This window comes from Garra rufa, chromosome 24, assembly GCF_049309525.1.
Source record: "Garra rufa chromosome 24, GarRuf1.0, whole genome shotgun sequence".
Classification (NCBI taxonomy): domain Eukaryota; kingdom Metazoa; phylum Chordata; class Actinopteri; order Cypriniformes; family Cyprinidae; genus Garra; species Garra rufa.
The window spans coordinates 35,673,602-35,692,319 of record NC_133384.1 but is presented as its reverse complement, the minus strand read 5'-3'; the positions used below and the strand labels follow the sequence as shown (position 1 = coordinate 35,692,319).

Genomic DNA, 18,718 nt, shown 5'->3' with positions numbered 1-18,718 from the left:
ATATTAAAGTACTAAAATTATATCTAACAAACACAGTCCTGACAATGTAATGTTTGTGTGAATGTACTACTGTATTAATTATAGGAATGCACAATTTTATTAAATTACAAAAGCTGGGATTTAAGTAAATAAATACAAATGTATGTTTTCGTAGTGGGCAAATGTACAAAATCAGTGGGGGATCAAATCATTTTGAATTTATTTAAAGTGCTTTATATATTTACATAAAAATGTAATAATTTTAAGATTTAACTGAGAAAAGTTTATCTTAAAAATGTAACATTAAATAATTGTAAATTATTCATATTTCCACAACTAATAATTAAATCCAAAATGTAAAATTAAAATTAATAGCTACTTTTAAAATGATTTATATTCACATAAATAATTAAACCAAATAAATTAATAATAATTACATTTAAAATATAAAATTTAAATTAGTTTATTTAAAATGCTTTATATATTTACATAAAAATTTTATAATTGTAAGATTTAATTGAGCAAATCTTATCTTAAAAATGTAACATTAAATAATTGTAAATTATTCATATTTTAATAATTTATTTTAATAATAAATTAAATCCAAAATGTAAAATTAAAATTAATACATACTTTTAAAATGATTTATATTCACATAAATAATTAAATAAAGTTAAGAATTTTTTTCCCATGGATAACAAATGTTTTTTTGTATTTAAAAAAAAAAAATTATATATATATATTGTATTGTTTTTTTTAAATAATTAATATTTGACTATAAATGTAAAAAAATAATAATAATTAAGTCAAGTGTCCAAACTTTTGACTGGTAGTGTATATAATTTATTATTTATTTTTATATATTTTTTTTACCTTTTTTAATAAGCAAAATGAATTAGTTAGCTAGCAGTTGAGCATCTGTAAGTTTCACTATTGTTGTGAAATTTTCCTAACATGTATGGCGTTCACCACACTGACCGGTCTTGGCAATGACAGCGGTGTTCTTGCTCATGCAGGGATCTTCACTGAGTCCGCAGAGGTTCTCGCTGTAGATGCGGAACATGTACTCGTTTCCCATGACAAGGTCAGAGATGGTGCAGTTAGTGCGGCGATTGTGCTCATACACCGTGAACCACTCCTACAGGTGAGAACATTACACATGACGAAGTGATGGATAAACAGAGTCATTCACCCAACAAATAAAAGTTCTGTCATCATTTATTCACCCTCATGTTGTTCCAAAGACCCTATCGTAAATAGATGGATGCTGTTGAGATCAAAAAAAGATGATAAATCTCTAAAACAGTAGGCCATATTACTAGTCTTCTGAAGTCAGAGAGAGATATGAGGGTGGGTAAATGATGACAGACTTCTTTTTGGGTAACAAAGTGTTTTGGTGGATGAATGGAGATCAGATCTCTCACCTTGGTTTTCTTGTCTGCTTTCTGGATTGTGTACCCAGTGATCTCACAGTTGCCGTCATCTTTGGGTGGTTTCCACTCCAACGCTGCGTTGAAACCCCAAACATCAGTCACTTGCACATGACTTGGAGGGCCGGGTTTATCTGGGAAAAAAGATGAACTTGATGAACGTCTCTGGAGTAAATCAGTGGTCAGCGCGTGAGCGATAAGACGGGGAGATTTTAGAGCTGTCTATTTAAGTTTCGCAAAATTGGGATTCGTGAGGGAACTGGAGGAGGTTTGGTTCATAGGATTAGAATTTAACTTAATTAAGAATTAAATTAAATTAATTCACTATTAAGTAATTTTAAATTATGTATTTTCCATAAATTAATTATAATTAAATCCAAAATATAAAATAAATAAATAATTGCAAAATTAATTATATTTACGTAGATAATTAAACCAACTAAATAAAATAATAATTATATTCAAAATATAAAATGAATTTATTTAAAGTGCTTTATATATTTACATACAAAATTAATAATTTTAAGATAAAAGAGAAGATGTAATCTTAAAAATGTAAAATGAAATAACTGAAAATTATTCATATTTCCATTCATATTTTTTTAAATTATTTATATTCACATAAATTACATAAACTAAATAAATTAATAATAATTACATTCAAAATATAATATTAAAATATATTTATTTAAAATGATTTATATTTACAAAAAAATTAAACATTAAGATTTAACTGAGAATTAAATCTTACAAATGTAACATGAAATAATTGTAAATTATTTATATTTCCACATTTAAATGAATAATAATTAAATCCAAAATGTAAAATTAAAATAATAAATACTTTTAAAATAATTTATATTTGCGTAAATAATTACATAACCTAAATAAATTAATAATAATTACATTCAAAATATAAAATTAATTTAAAATGTATAATTTGTATAATTACATAAAAATTTAATAATTTTAAGATTTAACTGAGAATTAAATCTTAAAAATGTAACATGAAATAATTGTAAATTATTTATATTTCCACATTTAAATTAATAATAAGTATATTGTAAAATGTAAAATTAAAATTGATATATACTTTTAAAATTATTTATATGCACATAAATAATTAAATAAACCAAATAAATGAATAATAATTAAATTCAAAATATAAAATTACAATTATTTTTATAATAATAAAATGTTTTAAATTTACAAAAAAAAAAATAATAATAATAATGAAAAATTTAAAATTATTAATTATTTTAAATAATAATTGTATAATAAAAACATTAAAATAATTAATTAATTTAAATAATTGTATAATAAAAACATTAAAAATAACTAAAAATTTAATATTTAGTTTACCTGCATGTCATGTAATCATATTCGAACATCAGACATCCATAAACTTGCAAATGTTATAAAATTATTAAAATATTAACTTAAAATTAGGGGGTAATTAAACATTTTACATCAAAGTGGTTCGACTGACAAAAAGATTGGAAGATTGGATTTTGTACTTTAAAGGTATGAAAAAAAATTGTTACTGAATTTTGTAAAATAATTGTAAATGTTGTGTGGGAAAAAAATGCATTTGTTATTATTAAATTGCATTAGATATCACTATTATTTCAGCCACTATGCTTTTTATATACCAAAATCAGCATCAGCCAATGAAAATCCTTATTGGTCAATCATTATTTGTTAATGATATTCATAAATAAATAATGTAAGATGGTTAAAACCGTATCTACATGTCATCTTACCTACAATTCGGATGTCTATGGTGGCTGAGTCCTCCATGTTTTCAATTTTCAAGATAAGTGTGTATTTCCCAGTGTGGTCTCTCTCAGCAGAACGAATGAAAAGGATGGAGTCGACATTCGAGTTCCTGACACCTACTTTCTTTTCATCCACAGGCTGGCCGTCCTTCAGCCATGTAGCGATAGGACGAGGTTTGCCCTGAAAAACACAAACACTTGTTTATTGTTGAGGCGATGTGCTTTATCATAGATGCAGTTCATATTTTTAACATACACACCTGGAAGGGGATGACAAGGTTGATTTTCTCTCCGACTCTCCTGATGTACTTGGTTCTGAGTTCACGAGGCAGACGGATCTTAGGATGCTCTGAAAGGAGAGGAGAACATCACTAAGGAACAGGTTTGCAAGAGATAAACATTATTTTCATGCATCTTGTTTTCTCCTCACCCATGATCTCTCTGACGGTGACCGGTTGCCCAAGTAATGCAGGAGGACTGCGGCCCGCTATGTTCACTGCAACCACACGGAAATTCACCTTCTCGCCAGTGGGAAGGTTTCTCACCGTGTAACTCTGACGCTCAATGATATCCGTGTTAGCAGGATGCCACTCCGTTTCTGACACACAGAGACAATGAAAAAAATATAAAAGGGATTATTAATAAAAATTAAAAGCAAACAGTGAAATTACAAATAAAAATTATAAATACATTATTAACATTTACAAATTTACAATACATGCATGAATACTAATAATTAAATTAAAAATGAAACATTTACTAAAAAGATTGAATATTTACACTACTGTTTAACATTTTTGAACAGTAAGATTTTTAATGTTTTTTTTTTTTTTTTAAAGAAGTCTCTTCTGCTAACCAAGCCTTCATTTATTTGGTCCAGCAAAAACAAATATTTTTAGTATTTAAAATAACTGTTTTCTATTTGAATATTTAGTTATTTTAAAATGTAGTTTATTCCTGTGATTTCAAAGCTGATTTTTAGGCATCATTACTCCAGTCAAATGATCCTCCAGAAATCATTCTAATATTCTTATTTGCTTCTTGTTAAAAAAAAAAAAAAACATTTATTATTATCATGCTGAAAGTAGAATTTTTTTCAGGTTTCTTTGATGAATAGAAAGTTCAGAAGAACAGCATTTATATAAAATAGAAATCTTTTGTAACAGTATAAATGCCTTTATCATCACTTTTGACCAATTTAAAGCATTCTTGGTAAATAAAAGTCTTAATTATAATTTCTTTCCCCCAACCAAAAATGATACTGACTCCAAACTTTTGAATAGTATAGTGTATAATGTTACAAAACCTTTTTATTTCAGATAAATGCTTATCTTTAGATCTTTCTATTCCCCAAAGAATCCTGAAAAAATATACTCAACTGTTTTAAATATTGATAATAATAATAAAAAAATCTAAGAAAAAAAAAAAAAAAAATCTGAAGACTAGAGCAATGACGCTTTTTACATAAACAAATTCAAATAGAAAACATTTTAAAACATTCAAATAGAAAGCAGTTATTTTAAATAGTAAAATGTAACAATATTACTGCTTTTGCTGTATTTTATAAATGTAGGCTTGGTGAGCAGAAGAGACTTTTAAAAAACATTACAAATCTTACAGTTCTGACTGGTAGTGTATTTTTCAAATAAATAAATAAATAAATAAATAAATAAATAAATAAGTATATCATTAATTTATTAAAAAGGATTAGGGGATGTCCTCATGGGAGTACTAAAGACTCCCATTTAAAATTAAGTAGGAAAAGTTGTTACAGTAAGTAATAATATACGTTTTTTATATTTATTGTTTAATTTACATACATGCACATAAATAAATACTGCTTTTTATTACTAAATATTGTTTCAAATAAATAAAAAAATTATTTCATTTTAATAAAACATTGAATAAATTTTTATTATTTTGGTTGTAACGTTAAGCATTTTGAATTTGTAAGATTATGTCAGATTTAAATAACCTTTTAAACCTTTTTAGAGCAAAAACATAAATATCAATACATATTTAAAACATAATCAAAACTTAATTCTTATTTTTTTTTTTTTTTATTATTATATAAAAAATTACAAATATTGCTTTGGAGACTAAATAAGAGATTTTCATAAGCTATATCACCCAGTCCAATTATTATCTTGCATTATATATCCACATATAGCCTGATTGATTCTTGAAGAAACTTTGCAGAAAAGGACAATATTGGGCCGAATCATAAAGAAAATAACACAATATTGAGAAAATCACCTTTAAAGTTGTCCAAATGAAGATCTTAGCAGTGCATATTACTAATAAAAAATACATTTTGATATATTTACGGTAGGAAATTTACAAAATGGAACACAATCTTTACTTAATACCCTAATAATTTTTGGCATAAAAGAAAAATCTGTAATTTTGACCCATACAATGTATTTTTGGCTATTGCTACAAATATACCCATGCTACTTAAGACAAGGTTTTGTGGTCCAGGGTCACATATAGTGTTGGGTTTAGGCCCAGAATCATTTAACTCAGAATGATTCCTGCAGGTGACTGACCTCCTTCCTTGCAGAATTCAATCATGTATCCATCCAACCCTCCAGCTCCGATCCTCTCAGGAGCCAACCACTTCAGTGAGCACGTGGTGTCCGTCACATCATCAACAATCAACTTTGTGGGCTCGCTGGTGGGGGCTGAGAGAGAGAAATCAAGAGTTAAAACAGAAGACTTCAAAAGTTCATAACTAAGCAACAGCACCATCTTTAATCACCGATTGGCATGAATGGTTTAGAGTTGAGGCTGGGAGCCGACAGTCCGATTCCATTGACAGCGAAAACTCTCATCTCATACAGAATGCCTTCAATCATGCGCTTGGCCTCGTATGTCGTGCTCTCATAGACGTCAAAGTTAAGTTTAGTCCATCTGGATGATCCTTTCTTCTTTCTCTCCATCAGATAGCCTGGGAAACAGAAGCAGAACAGATTGTGACGAAGCAGTGATTACTTCTAAATAGACTCAGTTACAATACCTGACTAAAATACTAAAACAAAAACATAGAACGGCAGGTAAAGTAAATGAATAACAGATGATCAAAATGGAGATTTTAGTTATTTTAAGTATTAAAAAAAGCATTTCATCCCCCTTTAAAACTACTGAGCCTACAGGTATGTAGAGATCTTTGCAACTTTGATAAGAGCTAAAAGGATAAAGCCAAATCTTATTTCATGATATAGTACTTTTATATCATGGTATAGTCAATTTTTGTTATTTTGTCTTTGTTATTAATAATAAGAACATAGATGCAAGTAACAAACTAAAGGACAAATACAATCAAACAAAGACACAATTGAAATAGATAGGGCCATATGAAATTTGTTTTATTTTTTCCAAATTTATTAAAAAAAATTCTGGATTCCATTTTGTTCATTTTTCTAGACTCTGTTTTAATGTTTATAAATGTAAAAAATAATCAAAAGGCATATCTAATTAAATTAAATCATGAAACAGCAATTTCTCAAAAGTTTAACAAAAATAAAATTTTAAGGTCCTATAAAATAGATTTTATTATTTTTCTCAAATTCAGTTAATTTTTCTATACCAATCATGAAACATTCACGATTTAACAGCAATTTCTAAATTTCTAATTTTCTCTTTAATTTTCTAAAGATTTCTAAAGCATGTATCATTAATTTATAATGACGAACTCAATTTTATTTAAAAAAAAAAAATAAAAAAAATAAATAATAATATATATATATATAATTTATTTATTTATTTTTTAAAAAACATTTCAGAACTCTGTCTTGTGTATTTTTCAATTTTCTTGTAAATAAATTCTGGTAAATGATTTTTCTGGTAAATATTCTTTGAATATTTGTAATATTTGAATATTAATAATATTTGTATTATTATTATTAGTAGTAGTAGTACTATTATTACATTAAATTATATTTATGTCAAGTTTAACTTAACTTGACGGGTTGCTGCCTTTACATTTTTGTTTGTATATGATATGATATTGTGATATTATGATATTAATATATGGAACCCACAACAACAACATATTGTCCCCATTTTATAATTAGATAATCACACAAGTGAGATCAAACAGAGACACAAATGAAATAAATAGGGCCATATGAAATTTGTTTTATTCCCAAATCATTACAATTTTTCTGCATTCCATTTTTCCTGTTTTGAATTTTTCTAGACTCTATTTTAATGGTTACATTAAAAAATATTAATCAAAAAATATACCTGATTAAATAAAATCATGAAATGTACATGATTTAACAGCAATTTCTTAAAAGTTTAACAAAAATGACATTTTAAGGTCCTATAAAATACATTTTATTATTTTTCTCAAATTCAGTTTTAATTTTGATCCTCAAACATCAATGTAATTACCAATTATGATAGTAATATATGGAACCCACAACAACAATAATAAAAAAAAAAAAAAAAACTGTCCCCATTTTTAATTCATAAATAATCACAAGTGAGATATCAGTGCTATTTTAACCACTTAACTAGGAAATGTCCCCAGTTTTCATTTTAAAAATCTGGTCACCTTACCTAACAGTGTTAATACGGCTTTTATCAAAATGTTTTCTTAAAGTAAGCTTTCTTAAAATCATACCGTTTTTTTTTAAAGCAGGGTATTGGTATATCGTGCAACACTACCTCAAAATGTGTTAAATGCTGTGTTTGTGTTACCTTTAACAGTATTTACAGGTGAGTGTGAGTGTTGTGTTACCTTTTAAAGGTGCTCCTCCATCAAACTTCGGAGGCTCCCAGATAATAGTGGCACAGTCTTCTCCTACTCCAGTACACTTCACGTTCTCGGGAGGATCAGGAACGTCTGCAACACAGCACAGACTTTAGATAGATGGCATGAGCTGATAAGATGTTTACCTTGAATAAATGTAAATCTAAATGTGCATTTAGACCCTAAAGGTGCTTTCACACTAACAGTGATTCACTCATTAGAGGTCGCTGTAGGGCAGGGCTATTCAATTGGCGGCCCGCGGGCCAAATGCGGCCCGCCAATCATCTTCGTCCGGCCCGAGGGAGCAGCAGGTGGCTTGAATGGTTTTTGCACTAATTAGTTTGTCCACTAGGCGGCGGGCCAGCCAAAAAAGAAAAGCGAGAGAGCCAAGAACCACAACAATCTACCGGAGATCGCAACATCAATAGACGGCAGATTTGACAAGCGCTGGTAGGGCTCCAGACTGCGACCAAATGGTCGCATTTTTTCTGCCGGTGCGACTAAATTTTGTGAGCGGTCGCAAAGGCGCGACCATTGCGTTATTCAACTCATACACGCTGCTATTTCTGTTTCAAATGAGAAACATTAAACGGCAAACAAAGCGAAAGAGAAACCAAAAAGCGCCACGTTTGAGTTGCGCAGCGCGGACCGTTTATCAGCTCCGACCGCAACGCCAAAACAATTGTCCAAGCTCAGAACAGCCTCGGGAACCAAAGTTGATTTAGCGACTCTGTTACTGCACAGTGCGAGATCCAGTGAAAAGTGTTTGATTTCGCCCAGAATAAATTAAGGTTGTTGAAAGATCAGTGAGAATCATTCAAATTCTGCTCAGAATTATGTTATTAACAGCGCTGATGTGGGTCAAACAACTAGAAGTCACACCAACTTAAGCAAAGTCGAATGTATTAATTTCAGGGTTTGTACAACCTTTTGAGAGAGAAATTCAAGCACTTTTCAATGACTTTCAAGCATTTTCCAAAACCATTTTAAGCACTTTATAGCTCTTATGATCCAATTTGAATGTTATTTTGATGGACAAAATATACTTTGTGTTAAACAAACACAAATTTAAAATTAAAAACATAAAATTACGATTATAAATCTGTATATTTTTTGCATATACAATTTATAGTTTATGTAAAGATCGTTTTAAAATCACCTAAATTAAAAGCTGTTATATATTTCAGAGCCTATTAAATGTTGGGCTTCCAATTTTACTGTAATGTTGAATGGACATAATTAATATGTAAAACTGAGAGAAAATTAATTTAATAGAGACACCAGTAATATTGATATCAATACTTCATTAATAATAGGCTACTTGGTAAAAAGATGCTATTAAACACATATTTTGAAATACTTTGTTGTTTCTACCTTAATTTGGAGATTCATTGTGAAATTATGACAGTATAAATATATAAATATGCGATTATTCATGATTAATAGAAAAAAATGTGATTTTTATTTATTTTTTCAATTGATTGACAGACAGCATTATTTATAGATGTTGGTGTTTGTAATATTTATTTAATTTTAGTGAATATGCATTTCAATGTAATTGTCTTGGCCCGCTTCAAATTTCCAGTTCGATAATCCGGCCCTCAAATGTATCTAATTGAATAGCCCTGCTGTAGGGTTTGTAGCCAGCAGAAGTCCTTTTGTTAATATTACTGGTCAGAATCACAGTGCCATCTGCAGGAAGAAAGAGGCCATGCTGGAAACACACCTACGATTTTGATGAATAGGTTGGCTTTGTCCTCTCCTGCGGGGTTGGTGACAGTGATTGTGTAGTTGCCCTCATCTTCTCGTTCTGCTCCTTCAATGACGAAACAGCTGAGGTCTTTTCTATTTTCCACACGCACACGTCCCTCTGCATCTGTCACTTGCTGTGACACACAGGGACAGCCGTTTTATTTATTAATTTAGCAAACAATTGTAGCTTTTTAAAACACATTACAAACAAAGAGTATATAAATCTAAAATTTAAAACTAAAACATTTTGTTATATGGTTTTCCGTCTATAATTGTCAAAACAATACCAGTGACATTAAAAAAGTCCAAGTAAAATGTATTTATTGATTTCACATAAATACACTACCATTCAAAAGCTTGGAGTTTTAAATGTTTTTGAAGTCTGTTCTGCTCACCAAAGCTGCATTTATTTTGATCACAAATACACAAAACATTGTTAAACACAAATAAAATAAAATAATATTTCTGTATATTATATTCTCCACTTAAAACCCTGGCTATAAGCATGTATAAATTATTTATTCCAATGTTTCACAGAATATTTTTGGATGCGATTAATCGAAATTATTTGTTTGAACAGAACTTAAGTTTTGTAATATGGCACTAATTTTTATATAATTTTATTTTCATTTTTAGTATTTTTTTCCTAATGGTATTATTTGTATTAGTTTGTTCTTGTTTGTTCTGAGTTAGTTTATAAGTATTGTTATTTTTAAATATTACTATTTAGGTTTAATTTGTTTTCATTTTAGTGTTTTAGTTTAGTTCAGCTTTAGCTTCTGTTTCCAGTCAATCATTTTCATTAATCATTTAAATGCAAACCTATTTCAGTTAGCTGCCCAGGCAACATTTCCAATTTTATTTTCGGCATTTTCTCTTAATATTTATATTTAATTTATTTCAAATGACACATTCTTTTAAACAGCTTTTGTTTTAGTTAACACTAACCCTGGTAGAGATGCCATATCGATGCATCCATATTTGAAGCATGTGTATTATCCACTATTAATTATTTAAATGATCACTACTGATTACCCGTCATCATTTTATATGTGTACCTTGTCTCCCCTCATCCAGCAAACAGTGGGAGCAGGTTCTCCAGTGATCTCCACATCCAGACGCAGTTTGTTACCAGCAACAACAATGATGGTGTTCTGAGAAACCATGTTACCGGCAACATCCAAATGGATCTTAGGAGGATCTTGAAAGAGCAAGACAAAGTAAGTGGATACAGGCAAGTGTGATTAGAGAGTCAGAAGGAGCATCCTGCCAGTGATACAGTGCTACCATTTCACTCGCATTTGTGACTAAAAACTACTACATGCGACTATGAAAAAATATAGTGCTCCTAAAAAGAAAAGGAAACGTAGAGCCCTGCCTAGGCCAGTTGCATAAAGTTAGTGTCTATGTCTTTGTCCTACCTTGTCTGGGAACGTAGTCGATCTTGATTTCTGAAAGAAGAAGAATGATCTGATTATGTATGTTCATAACAAATCATCAAATCTGATAGTTTGGCTCAATATAGTTTCCTTCTCACCCAGGAAGTTGAGTTTAGCAGAGATTGAGAGTGCATAACCGTCTGGGACAAACTTGTAATCTCCAGCATCCTCTGGCTTGACGTCATCAATAGTCAAACGATGAATCCTGAAGTCAAACGCACACATATTTCAAACCTGTACAGTTACATCTGAGCCAAGTAAACATGTGCATGTGTCTGAAAGCTGACCTGCCGATATGGGAAATCTTGATACGGTCACTGGGCAGAACTTCCACGCCATCCTTAAACCATTTCCCTGTGACTTTCTCGTCAGACACCTCACACTTGAACATTGCTTGCTCTGCTGATTTGACTGTAAGATCTGCAATACTTTGCAGCACCTCCAGTTCCTTCTCTGAGGTTTGACAAGGAGGAAAAAAAAAAAAAAAAAAAAAAGATTGAAGATTTTCAACTTTAGTCTGCAAAACCACTAGTTAAACTGGAAAGGGTTATATGTATGTAGAGATCAGATTTTACCTTCAACGATGAGCTCTCCCTTCGATTGGCCTCCATTGGTGTGAACAAAGTACATCCCATTGTCCTCTAGTGTCGCCTCTTGAATAATAAGCCAGTGGCGTTTCCCGTCCTTTTTAAAACGATACTTTGAACTTTTGTCATCTCGAGACAACTCCTGATCCTCAAACATCCTGCAGTTACACAAACATTCATCGCTGATCAAAATTTTGAGATAAGTTTTTATTTGAAAAAAAAAAAAAATCTCTTATGCTCACTAAGGCTCCATTTATGTAATCAAAAATATTGTTACAATTTAAAATAATTCTTTTCAATGTTAATATATTGTAAAAATTTATTTTTTTCCTGTGATCAAAGCTGAATTTTCAGCATCATTACTGCAATCTTCAGTGTCACATGATCCTTCAGAAATCATTCTAATATGCTGATTTACTACTTAAGAAACATTTCTGATTATCAACTTTGAAAACAGTTGTGCTGCTTCAAATTATATAAATATATATCTCATATAGAGAATTATGCATATGAATTATATATTGTTTAAGTATGTTATGTCTAACAAAAGCATTATTGATATCCTATTTTACATCCCATTTTTAATTTAAGTTCATAGCTTGTTTACCAAATTACGTGTGCTCCCTCTTCAGACACTTCAATCTCAAACTCCACTCTTTCTCCAACCATGACCTGGTAGTCATCCAGCAGTTTAGTGATGGTTATTGGTGGTTCTGTAATGACAAAATACATGATACATTTTTAAAAGATGATGGTGTGTATTTATGACAGTGTTTTGGATGAATGGAATACTTCATTACTTTAAACAAGGTTCATACAGATACTGTAAAATGTAATTCCAGGACATTCAAGGACTTTTCAAGCACTTTATTTTGATTTTCAAGGACTTCAATCAGAGATCTCACTCATGGTTTGATGTTTTCTACTGTTTAAGAAAAAAAAATCTGAAAAAAAAAAGATTTTCGAAACCGCTCCGAAATCCTGATCTGAATAATGATTCACAAACCATAATTTCTCAGTTTGCAGACTGATTCAAGAACCTGCTCCAAAGTCCTGATCTAAATCAAATGATTTGTGATACATGGTCGACTGAAGTGCCTTAAAACACATAGCGTTATTCTGTGGTGACATAATTTTAACAGAAACAAGAAGATAGGGCAGGATGTATCAAGCAGCCCCACCCTAACTTTAAATTAGCCAATAGCGTTTCATATCTGTTCTGGCTATGATGTTTTTTCAATTGCGTGAATTATGCATGAAAAGATTCTTATTGAAAAAAATAAACACTTATTTTCATAGATACATTGTCTGTCCTCTTCAGGAATATTGCTATTTTCAAGAGTTTTCCAGGCCTTAAATTTTAAAGGCTTTAAAACTTTTAACACCTTGGTCAGATGAATTTGATGAAAAAGGGTAGTTAATTTACACACCTTTAACAAAGACTTCCGTGAAGCATTTATCAGTCCCGACCACACATTCATATGCAGCATCATCTGCCAGATTACATTTGTTAATCGTGAGGGTTCGAATGTTTCCATCGGCCTCCATTATATATCTGCCATACAAAGAGAAATATATTATGCTTTCTTACAACATTAAACATGACAAAAACTAACAGAGGCCTTAAAATAAGTTTGAATCTCCATGCTTCTCATCATGACCTCTGTAGGCTTTTATATAGTTATACAATTTTGTTACTTTTGGCATTTTGTTTGGTGCATGAGGCACTTTTAACACATATAATGTTAAAAATATAAAAAAAGTGAATCATCTTTGTAATGCCTTTTCTAAATAAGCAAATGAAAGTGCTTTTCTTATAAGTGTGTCTTTGAAACTGCACGAGTATTTTCTGGATTCTCACTTGGTAGAAGGTTTGATCTCTTGGCCGTTTTTGAGCCATTTGACCTCAGCGTTAGGGTCGGCCACCTCCACAGACAGGACGATCTTCTTTCCCTTGTTTACGGAGTATGCCGACTCAAGTCGTCTCAGGAACGCTGCAGAGACATCCCACACACAAACACACAGTCACAAACAGAAGAACAGAGCCTTTCATTTTGATTGATCTCTCTTTTTCGTACCCTCGCTGGCTTTGGGCTCCACAACCTTCATCTTCTTGAGTCGTTTCAACATGCCACGCAGGTCAGTGATGCCGTACTGAAACGCAATCTTCTCATACTCGCTGGGATGAGCGCTCTTCAGAAGCTCCCAAACGTCGATCTCCACCTCAGGCTCTGGTTTCTTTTTTCTGTGAAAGAGAGTGATGTGATAAACAAGAGTAAGCAGCTAGGAAGACGGACTGTGGATATAATGGATAGAGCAAACACTTACTTTTTAGCGGCTTTGAGAAGAGCACTAAAGTCCAGATCACCCTCATCCTCCCCAGCATCTCTGTTCAAGAGCACAAGTCAATAGTTTCCACCAAATATATTTAGTGCACATTTTTCTATTTGAAAAACATACACATAAAAAAAAAAAAAAACTATGATCATTATTAAAAAAGAGAGTGGGGGTTGATGGTTATAATAAGCATAAGCAGATTTATCGTAGGCCAATAGAAAGGAAACTAAAAATTAGATACTCAAAAATTAAGTGGATAAAAAGGAAAACTCTTCAACAGAATATTTGACAAATCAATCCCTAGATTACTGATACACTGCAAAAAATTATTTTCATTTTTTGTCTTGTTTCCAACAAAAATACCTAAAATTTCTTATAAAGATTCAAAATTATTGTCTTTTTCAGAAAAAAAGAAGTTAAAATTAAGCAAGTTTTTGCTCGAAACAAGTAAAATAATCTGCCAGTGGGGTAAGAAAAATAATCTAGTTTTCTGCTTGAAGTAAGATTATTTTGCTTACCCTATTGGCAGATTATTTTGCTTGTTTTAAGCAAAAACTCACTTAATTTTGACTTCTTTTTTCTGAAAACAAGACAATATTTTTTGTTGTCTTGAAAATCCTTTTTGATTTAATTTTTAGAAGTAAGAGAAGCATTTTTTGCAGTGTATAAGGCTTCCAGATATTATAAAACAGACCTGACTAAACATTAACTAAACATGTTAAATATTCCAGTGGGATAGTTCCATTAAAATCTTGTGCCATCCAGATATAGTCAGAGTTTTATCACTTATCCATCTCATTAATAAGTTTTTCCTGGCTGTAAAGTCTCTTTTCATTTGATGAAATCAAAGCTTTATCTGGCAGACCAAGAGCACATATACATTCAAATACATATAAAATACATACACACAGTATGTAATACATATGTGTTTGTGTGCGCACGCACATGTATTGTGTGAAATGTTTTGTGATTTTTTGGGGGGTTAAATGAGATATATAGGGCCCTATGAAATGATTTGTTTTCCTAAATTCCATTTTATTTTTTTCTCAAATTCCATTTTTCCATTTTAATTTTTCTAGACTCAAAAAAACAAAACAACAAAAAATTAAAAAATATTAAACAAAAAGCAGGTCTAATTGATTAAAATAAAAATAAATAAATAAATATTTTTTATAATTTTCTGTCACCCTTTCTTCAAGTTAAACCAAACTTTCATTTTGACAGGTTGCTGTGAAGACCTTTATACAGTCACTTGTTAAAGTATTCATACCCCTTATTTTTCTCACATTTTATGTTGCAGCCTTATGTTAAACTGTTTTAAATTACTTTTCTCTCTCTCTCTCTCTCTCTCTCTCTCTCTCTCTCTCTATATATATATATATATATATATATATAAGCCTGAAATAATTAAATTAAATTAATTAAATTTCTTTTCTGTGACACTTGAAATTTAGGTTACACTGCAATAAATAATTTCAAAATTATTGTCTTGTTTTCAGAAAAAAAAGGTTAAAATTAAGTGAGTTTTTGCTTGAAACAAGTAAAATAATCTGCCAATTTGGTAAGCAAAATAATCTAGTTTTCTGCTTGAAATAAGATTATTTTTCTTACGTCATTTGCAGATTATTTTGCTTGTTTTAATCATTTTTGATTTAAGAATTTTTAGATATTTTGGCTGCAAGACAAAAAAATCTAAGTAAGAAAAGCATTTTTTTGCAGTGGATGTTAGGTTAAGTAAATGTTTTGTTTTGTGAATAATTTCAGAATTGCAAATGGGCATTCATTTGTGCACCTAATTTCATCATGACTCAAAAATTGTTGTTACTCAATACTGGAACATCCAAATATTTAGATTAACAGTTATCTGATGTTTGGTTCAAGTGCTCAATTATTCACTTAGTCCTGTTCAATTCTAAATATGTGGCTGCATACTTATGAGAAATACATTCGCTCATCTCTGTCTGTTTTCTCAAACTCACGCTCTTTTGAAGGTAGACAAAATATCTACTGACTCCTCTTGTTCAGCAGCTAGAGAAAAGGAAGAAAAATAAATATAAAAAAGACATTTACACAGATTGCTACTAAGATGGTGTGTTAGTGTTATTGTTGTTGTGAAAGACACACTTACCCTCCACAGTGACCTCAAAGGTGCAGCTGTCACATTTGTCTTTAGCAGACACTTCACACCTGTATCCACCTGCGTCTCCTGGGACCACCTTGACAATCTTCATCTCGTACGTGTAGATCTGAGTAAAAGAGTGAAAGCAATGCGCCACATTTAAGGATGATGTGTAATAAAATTCATGTCACAAATTAATTTAAATTAATCAACAATTGAAGGCCATTCAATATTGCATAAATGTTTAATGCATTTAGAAGATTTCTGATGATAATCTAAATACTTTTAGCATTGCAGTTTTGTCTTATACTGTACAAATGCTCTACTAAAATCTAAGATTCCTATTATGGAAGCCCGTTTCCACCACGGGATAAAAAAATAAATATAACAAAGGTACCTGTGACTTTTTATCTTACAACTTTGACCGTTACTCTCACAACTTCCTTCATTTTACATCTTACAATTCTGGTAACATCTTGCAATTCTTACTTTTTTCCTTGCAATTCTAAGTTTACATCCAGCAGTTCTTCTTTTTTTCGTTTTTCCACAGAATAATAAAAAAGGTAAGTTTGACTTTCATTTCACAATTCTACATTTATTTTTGCAATTTAAATCTCACAATTCTGACTTCTCAGACTTTCTTTGACTTCTCAATATTTCTTGCAATTCTGACTTAAAATCTTGGAATTCTTTTGCTAATAAAAAAAAGTCTTAATTGTGAGATTAAAAAGTCAATTACATTTTTTTTCATACCATGGTGGACACCGCAAAAAATGCTTTTTCCCCAAAATATAAAAAAAATCTTAAATCAAGAAGGATTTTCTAGACAAGTAAAAATTATTTTCATGTTTTCAGAAAGAACAAGTCAAAATTAAGTGAGTTTTTGCTTAGAACAAGCTAAATAATCTTCCAATGGGGTTAGCAAATAAAAAAAAAAATCTTATTTCAAACAGAAAACAAGATTCTTTTTCTTACTCCATTAGCAGATTATTTTGCTTGTTTCAAGCCAAAACACACATAATTTTGACTTGTTCTTTCTGAAAACATGACCATTTTTACTTGTTTAGAAAATCCTTCTTGATTTAGGAATTTTTAGATATTTTGACTGGAAACTTAGAATATAATTCTTAGAATATACTTATAGTATAATATACTCATTATACTTATTAATTCTTTGAATATACTAACTTAGAATATACTTAGAAAAAAATCTAAGTAAGAAAAGCATTTTTTTGCATTGGAAGCAGGCTTTCATTTAATACACCATACATTCATCAAACCTGGATATGAGTTTAGAAATCCTGCTATGAAGACTTTTCTTTAAATTAAATGATCAATTTCATATTTGACAGCACACTTTCTTCTAACCTTAGTGTTTCTGTCATAGGTCTCTTTTATCTGGATGTGTTTTCCTGCTTTGCTGCCGAGGTCCATCCACTTCCCCTTCAACCACTTCATGACGGGTTTACGTGTGAGGTTGGTGGAGTCCACCTTAACCACAAATGTTACATCTTTACCTGTGTCACAAAAAAAAAAAAAAATCTTAATGCAACATTCATCCTGTATTGATTGTTGTTTTAATATGTCAACTATTTGCAGCTTCAATAATGTGTTTTTATACCTGCGATGGCCACTACACTTTCTGGCTTCTCCACAAAAAGTCCTGTCAGCTCTTGTCGTTCTGCAAGCATGGGACAGGTACGTTACATAAATACAAAAATACACAAACACATGCAGACAGACTTGGATATTAACAGATAGGGATCCTGTAAATGAAATCTCATTGAAAAGCACGCTCTGTTTTGATTTTAAATATTCCTTGCAAATATTTAAAACATATTAATTCAAGCATAAAACAACATTACATTGTGTTGTTTTTTGAATTAACAATTAATGACATTAATGATAGTTTCACTAAATTAAATAAATTCTGGGTGAGCTTCATGCGCAAGGAAAGAGACATCAATTCTTTCCTCTTTTCACTTTTTGCAGTCATTTATTTTCAATTACATTCAGTTTCATAATAGGGCAGGCCAAATATTATTATTTACATACACCTCACTGTAAATATAATAGTAATTATTGCAAAATATATCATATAGTCCTTCATGCACACCAATTTAGAAGTCTTAAAGAAATTCTATATAGTTAGTATGTGGTTTAAATAATACAAGGAAGTTGCTAAAGGATTTTTATAATCATTCAGATTAATTACCATCCTCCTCTGGAGCTTCTGCAGGTGAAAGAACAACGTTAAACTAAAGAAACTGACTGTTTTCATTACTGCATAAGATGTAACGTTAAAGGACTTTTAATTTGGAAAGAGTCAATGTAAGCAAATAGTGTCACTTACCCTCTGGCTTCACCTCTGTGGGGAAAAATGAGAAAAAGTGACATTAGACAACAGATAAAGTAAAAATATACTTCATGTCGGATGTAGTGCATGTATTTAACTATATATTTATGATTTTGTACCGATATGTTCTTCAGTAAACTAATTTCTAGCTAACTAAGGAGGCATTTAACGTTACGTTAACT

The 18,718-nt window shown here is 30.5% G+C and overlaps 1 protein-coding gene across 3 annotated transcripts in view; it reads right to left on the bottom strand.

Annotated features, from left to right (window-relative positions):
* The window catches only part of mybpc2b (myosin binding protein Cb), a 39,352-nt gene that overhangs the window by 5,897 nt on the left and 14,737 nt on the right, over positions 1–18,718 (bottom strand). The window contains exons 2-26 of one of the 3 annotated variants that reach the window (XM_073830364.1): positions 18,534–18,548; positions 18,396–18,413; positions 17,802–17,861; positions 17,549–17,697; positions 16,190–16,307; positions 16,041–16,089; positions 14,053–14,112; positions 13,803–13,969; positions 13,586–13,718; positions 13,155–13,279; positions 12,332–12,437; positions 11,713–11,882; positions 11,425–11,590; positions 11,236–11,342; positions 11,120–11,149; positions 10,757–10,899; positions 9,673–9,832; positions 7,935–8,039; positions 5,949–6,137; positions 5,737–5,871; positions 3,618–3,785; positions 3,448–3,536; positions 3,173–3,368; positions 1,404–1,543; positions 958–1,117 (exon numbers count right to left, since the gene is read on the bottom strand). In XM_073830364.1, coding sequence (XP_073686465.1) covers positions 958–1,117; positions 1,404–1,543; positions 3,173–3,368; positions 3,448–3,536; positions 3,618–3,785; positions 5,737–5,871; positions 5,949–6,137; positions 7,935–8,039; positions 9,673–9,832; positions 10,757–10,899; positions 11,120–11,149; positions 11,236–11,342; positions 11,425–11,590; positions 11,713–11,882; positions 12,332–12,437; positions 13,155–13,279; positions 13,586–13,718; positions 13,803–13,969; positions 14,053–14,112; positions 16,041–16,089; positions 16,190–16,307; positions 17,549–17,697; positions 17,802–17,861; positions 18,396–18,413; positions 18,534–18,548 — 2,958 coding nt within the window. Of the gene's footprint in view, positions 1–957; positions 1,118–1,403; positions 1,544–3,172; positions 3,369–3,447; positions 3,537–3,617; positions 3,786–5,736; positions 5,872–5,948; positions 6,138–7,934; positions 8,040–9,672; positions 9,833–10,756; positions 10,900–11,119; positions 11,150–11,235; positions 11,343–11,424; positions 11,591–11,712; positions 11,883–12,331; positions 12,438–13,154; positions 13,280–13,585; positions 13,719–13,802; positions 13,970–14,046; positions 14,113–16,040; positions 16,090–16,189; positions 16,308–17,548; positions 17,698–17,801; positions 17,862–18,395; positions 18,414–18,533; positions 18,549–18,718 lie in introns of those variants that run through there. The other 2 variants (XM_073830365.1, XM_073830366.1) reach the window with 2 other exon arrangements.